This window comes from Gadus chalcogrammus, chromosome 23 (genome assembly GCF_026213295.1).
Source record: "Gadus chalcogrammus isolate NIFS_2021 chromosome 23, NIFS_Gcha_1.0, whole genome shotgun sequence".
In the NCBI taxonomy this organism is placed as follows: Eukaryota; Metazoa; Chordata; class Actinopteri; order Gadiformes; family Gadidae; genus Gadus; species Gadus chalcogrammus.
In genome coordinates, this window is record NC_079434.1 from 5,475,763 (window position 1) to 5,480,762 (window position 5,000).

The following is a 5,000-nucleotide window of genomic DNA, read 5'->3' on the forward strand; positions in this document are numbered from 1 at the left end:
TTCTTGCCATTTACCATCCTTTGTATACATAAACATATTATTCACCCTAAAGCCTTCTATCTGTAAGGTCTGTGCCAGCAGGGCTATGATGGATACGACAACAACCCAAGATGTAACCCTTTTATGATACGGATCGTCAACTTGTTGTTGTTGGTGGGCAGAGATGGCAAGTCAAGTCGGGAAATAATCAAATCACTTTTCAACATCATAAGGCTTTTTTTTGTAACTACCTGGCTCTGTATTTCAGAGGCCCTCTTTGCCCTCTGCATTTCCATCACGTCGCTGGTCACATCCATGCCTTTGCCCACAATCTCATTCTCCAGGTCCTTGCGATAGTCCTTCTGTTAGGACAGCAACAGACACCCCAGGACACACCAGAAGTTACTGGAGCCGCCCGGGTCCGGTCCTTATAAAGACTTCAAATCACCTCGACATGTCGCTCCGCAGAACCAAGAGTACCGGCCAATCAGGTTTGAGTCAACAAACTAAGCTTTACTAACTGCCTGCTTGCACTCCTCATATGATGGGGTGTTTGTCAGTTGGTTATCTGATCATGTGTGATTGACATACCTCGTTTAGGATTTGAGTGGCGTTTTTAATTCTCAGAAGCTCTGGTGTCTCCTCTAGTCCCAGGCCAGACAAGCCCCGCCCCTTCACTTCCTGTTCCAGGTCCTTCCTGTATTCTTTCTGGGGGGGGAGGGAGTGAGAGAGAGAAAGACAGAAAGAAAGAGTGGTATCAAGTTCTTGATAGCATTTTATCTATAATGGCCATTATAAAAAATGTAAAACATGGGAAACTATTCAATTGAAAACTATCACAGCAGGCGGTCATATGGGGGAAGAGGTATTAAAAACTCATCACCACTAATCATCCGTATTTGTAACTCATACTTGCAATACCTCGTTTAGGATTTGAGTGGCATTTTTTATTCTCAAAAGCTCTGGAGTCTCCTCTAGTCCCAGGCCCCACAAGCCCCGCCCCTTCACTTCCTGGTGCAGGTCTTTCCTGTATTCTTTCTGGAGAGAGAGAGAGAGAGAGAGAGAGAGAGAGAGAGAGAGAGAGAGAGAGAGAGAGAGAGAGAGAGAGAGAGAGAGAGAGAGAGAGAGAGACAGAGAGAGAGAGAGAGAGAGAGAGAGAGGGAGAGAGAGAGAGAGAGCGAGAGAGAGAGAGAGAGAGAGAGAGAGAGAGAGAGACAGAGAGAGAGAGAGAGAGAGAGAGAGAGAGAGAGACAGAGATACACCAGCAGAAACAAGTGAGGAAGATAAATTGAACCCAGTCCCTTTTAGGTGAGAGTCAACACAACTGACAATAACCATACCAGAGTAGACACAGGCAGCATGAGTTGAGAGAGACCAGAGAGAGAGACAGAGGCAAGTTATCAAGTAAATCAAATTTACACCAAAAAATACAAAATGTCTAACTCTGTTAACATTTTTGAAGTGTTTAATTACAAACTGTGTGTGTTCCTCACCTCGCTGAGCAGGCTGCTAGCATGGATGGCGGTCTGGTAGGCGGGGGTCTGGTCCACTTCCATCAGAGCTCTGCCCTTCATCTGCTCCTCATAGTCCCTCCGATACTCCCTCTGACAGACACACACAGCATTGTGTTTGAGTGTGTGTGAGTGTGGGTGAGTGTGTGTGAGTGTGTCTGAGTGTGTTTGAGTGTGGGTGAGTGTGTGTGAGTGTGTTTGTGTGTGTTAGTGTTAGGGTGTGTGAGTGTGTGTTTGATTGTGTTTGAGTGTGTGTGAGGGTAGTGTGTGTGTGTGTGTGTGTGTGTGTGTGCGCGCGTGCGTGTGTGTGTGTGCGTGCGTGCGTGTGTGCGTGTGTGTGTGTGTGTGTGTTAGCGTGTGTGAGTGTGTTAGTGTGTGTTAGTACGTGAGTTTGTGTGTGTGTATGAGTTTGTGTGAGTATGTGTCAGTTTGTGTGTGTGTGAGTGTGTGTTAGTGTGTTTGTGTGTGTGAGTGTGTGTGAGTATGTGTCAGTGTGTGTGTGTGTGTGTGTGTGTGTGTGTGTGTGTGTGTGTGTGTGTGTGTGTGTGTGTGTGTGTGTGTGTGTGTGTGTGTGTGTGTGTGTGTGTGAGTGTGTGTGAATATGTGTCAGTGTGTGTTAGTGTGTGTTAGTGTGTGTGTGTGTGTGTGTGTGTGTGTGTGTGTGTGTGTGTGTGTGTGTGTGTGTGTGTGTGTGTGTGTGTGTGTGTGTGTGTGTGTGTGTGTGTGTGTGTGTGTGTGTGAATATGTGTAAGTCTGTGAGGGTTACCTTGCTCTGTAGCTTCTGTGCCTCTTTGGACACCCTGTATGTCTCAGTGTCCCCAAACTCCATCTGAAAGTGACCCTTGTTTTTCTCATAGTCCTCCCGGTACTTCACCTAAAGAACACGGTAACGCACATATTTAATGAACAGTCTGTACAATTAAACAATATCACGTTCATTTATATAAACTATATTCAAATCTAAATCTATTGGTTTTTGAATTGTGGCAAAAAACACCCACACACTTGGGGATTCCATTGATCTGAGTGTGTGTAACTGACCTGACTGTGCAGTACCGCATTCTCCCTGTGGTGGAGCTGTTCAGCCGTGTCTAGAGCGGTGTTGTAGTGTCCTTTAGACTCCTCATACTTCCTCTTATATTCCACCTACACCCGAACGGCCCCCACACACAAACCCACACATCCACAGAGACACACGCCACGCACACACACACACACACACACACACACACACACACACACACACACACACACACACACACACACACACACACACACACACACACACACACACACACACGCAAAAACACACACACATACACATACACAAATACAGACACAAACAGATACACACACACACACACACACACACACACACACACACACACACACACACACACACACACACACACACACACACACACACACACACAAACAAACACACACACACACAAACAAACACACACACACACACAAACACACACACAGACACACACAAAGTACAATGAAAGATCAGAAAGACTTCAGGATAAGAGTTGGGGGTCTTAGGTACAATGGGTGGGGGCTGGCTGGGGGTCCTACGTTGCTCTGCAGCTTGCTGGCGTGCAGAGTGTGTTCCAGGTGGAGGAGGTTGGGCAGGTCCACAGAACCGCTGGCCCTCTGGTTCTGGCTGGTCTTATATTTCACCTGTACGGCACGCGCACACACACACACACACACACACAGACCCACACGCACACACACACACACACCCGCACATACATACAATCATACATACAAACACACACACACACACACACACACACACACACACACACACACACACACACACACACACACACACACACACACACACACACACACACACACACACACACACACACATACATACTCATTAACGTCAGAGTTGGGTCAGGGTATTGTTCAGTTAATATTGAATATTATATTAATTAATATTGATGAGAAGTGTAATGATGTAAAGCTCCCTAACACAGAATGACATTCAATTATAATATATCTGCAAAGCAAAATATGCGTTCAACGTCTATACATGGGAGTCCAGTGTAATTATCCAAATGAATCCCAGGTTGCTGTTGGCCTCACTCTCTCCTCTGTCAGGGCTTCCGCCAGCCCCTGAAACCCAGTGGAAGTGTTAGCGCTTAAAACCCTGCCCGAGCCGCACAGAGCCTAACGCTCTTATTGTGGAGCAGCTTTTAAGAGCAGCAGCACTCTATTCAACCTGAACACAGAGAGCCTTCACCACAGCTTGCTGTTACGTAAAGTTGCAAAATAGCTCTCCTCTCGCTTGACATGGGGACGACCACATCAATAACGCTGTGTGTGTGTGTGTGTGTGTGTGTGTGTGTGTGTGTGTGTGTGTGTGTGTGTGTGTGTGTGTGTGTGTGTGTGTGTGTGTGTGTGTGTGTGTGTGTGTGTGTATGTGTGTGTGTGTGTGTGTGTGTGTGTGTGTGTGTGTGTGTGTGTGTGTGTGTGTGTGTGTGTGTGTGTGTGTGTTGGTGTGTGTTTTAGCTAAAGCTTTGGGCACCCTACGTTACCATGGTAACACCTACACAACAGTGTGGAATCAGCATTTTGCCAAAGAGAATCACAAATAAACACACACACACACACACACACAAACACTCACACAATCACACACCTAGTTGGTCTGTGTGCTCATGCGTGTGAGAATGTGTGCGTGTGTGTGTGCGTGTGTGTGTGTGTGCATGTGTGTGTGCTTGCGTGTGTGCGTGCTTGCGTGTGTGCGTGTGTGCGTACCTGGCTGGCAAGAGTTGAGGCCGCCTGTGTGTGTTTGAAGGACAGACAGTCTGCTGGATTGTAATGGGGCTTCTGGCCCTTTAAATCCCTGTCAAACCACTCCTTGTACTTCACCTATGGAGACATCGGAGGACAAGCTGAGGGAGAGACATCGAACACAGAGACAGAGAGAATAAAGACATAGAGAGAGACATAGATAAAAGAGACAGGGAGAGAGAGGAGGACGAGACAGAGACATAGAAAGGTACATGGAGAGAGAGCGAGAGCGAGAGAGAGAGCGAGAGCGATAGAGAGAGAGAGAGAGAGAGTGTGAAGAGAGAGGGAGAGAGAGCGAGAGCGAAAGCGAGAGCGAAAGCGAGAGCGAAAGCGAGAGCGAAAGCGAGAGCGAAAGCGCGAGAGAGAGAGAGAGAGAGAGAGAGAGAGAGAGAGAGAGGGACACAGAGGGGCACATAGAGATAGAGACACATAGAATATCAACAGAACAACAGGGCCCAGTGGCGCCTCTCTTCCAGTGAGGCTGACAGAATACGGTCAGTGCCAGCCGTGTTGAATGGCACTATGGAGTGGGCAGTATGTTGTTACTGAACACTGTTTCAATGGTGGACTTCATCAACAAAAACTGAACAATCATGCTTAGCCATTTATGAGATACAGGTGTACAGTACATACCTTACATAGATAATGATATTGAATCTTACATCTGTCGAGCATGCGTGTTAGTGTGTGTGTGTG

The 5,000-nt window shown here is 47.1% G+C and overlaps 1 protein-coding gene across 1 annotated transcript in view; it reads right to left on the reverse strand.

Moving 5' to 3' along the window:
* Window positions 1-5,000, reverse strand: part of LOC130376949 (nebulette-like) — a 45,480-nt gene that overhangs the window by 7,329 nt on the left and 33,151 nt on the right. The window contains exons 25-32 of the mRNA XM_056583880.1: window positions 4,269-4,382; window positions 3,072-3,176; window positions 2,532-2,636; window positions 2,257-2,364; window positions 1,473-1,583; window positions 901-1,017; window positions 571-687; window positions 231-341 (exon numbers count right to left, since the gene is read on the reverse strand). Of these exons, the coding sequence (XP_056439855.1) occupies window positions 231-341; window positions 571-687; window positions 901-1,017; window positions 1,473-1,583; window positions 2,257-2,364; window positions 2,532-2,636; window positions 3,072-3,176; window positions 4,269-4,382 (888 nt within the window). The remainder of the gene's footprint in view (window positions 1-230; window positions 342-570; window positions 688-900; window positions 1,018-1,472; window positions 1,584-2,256; window positions 2,365-2,531; window positions 2,637-3,071; window positions 3,177-4,268; window positions 4,383-5,000) is intronic.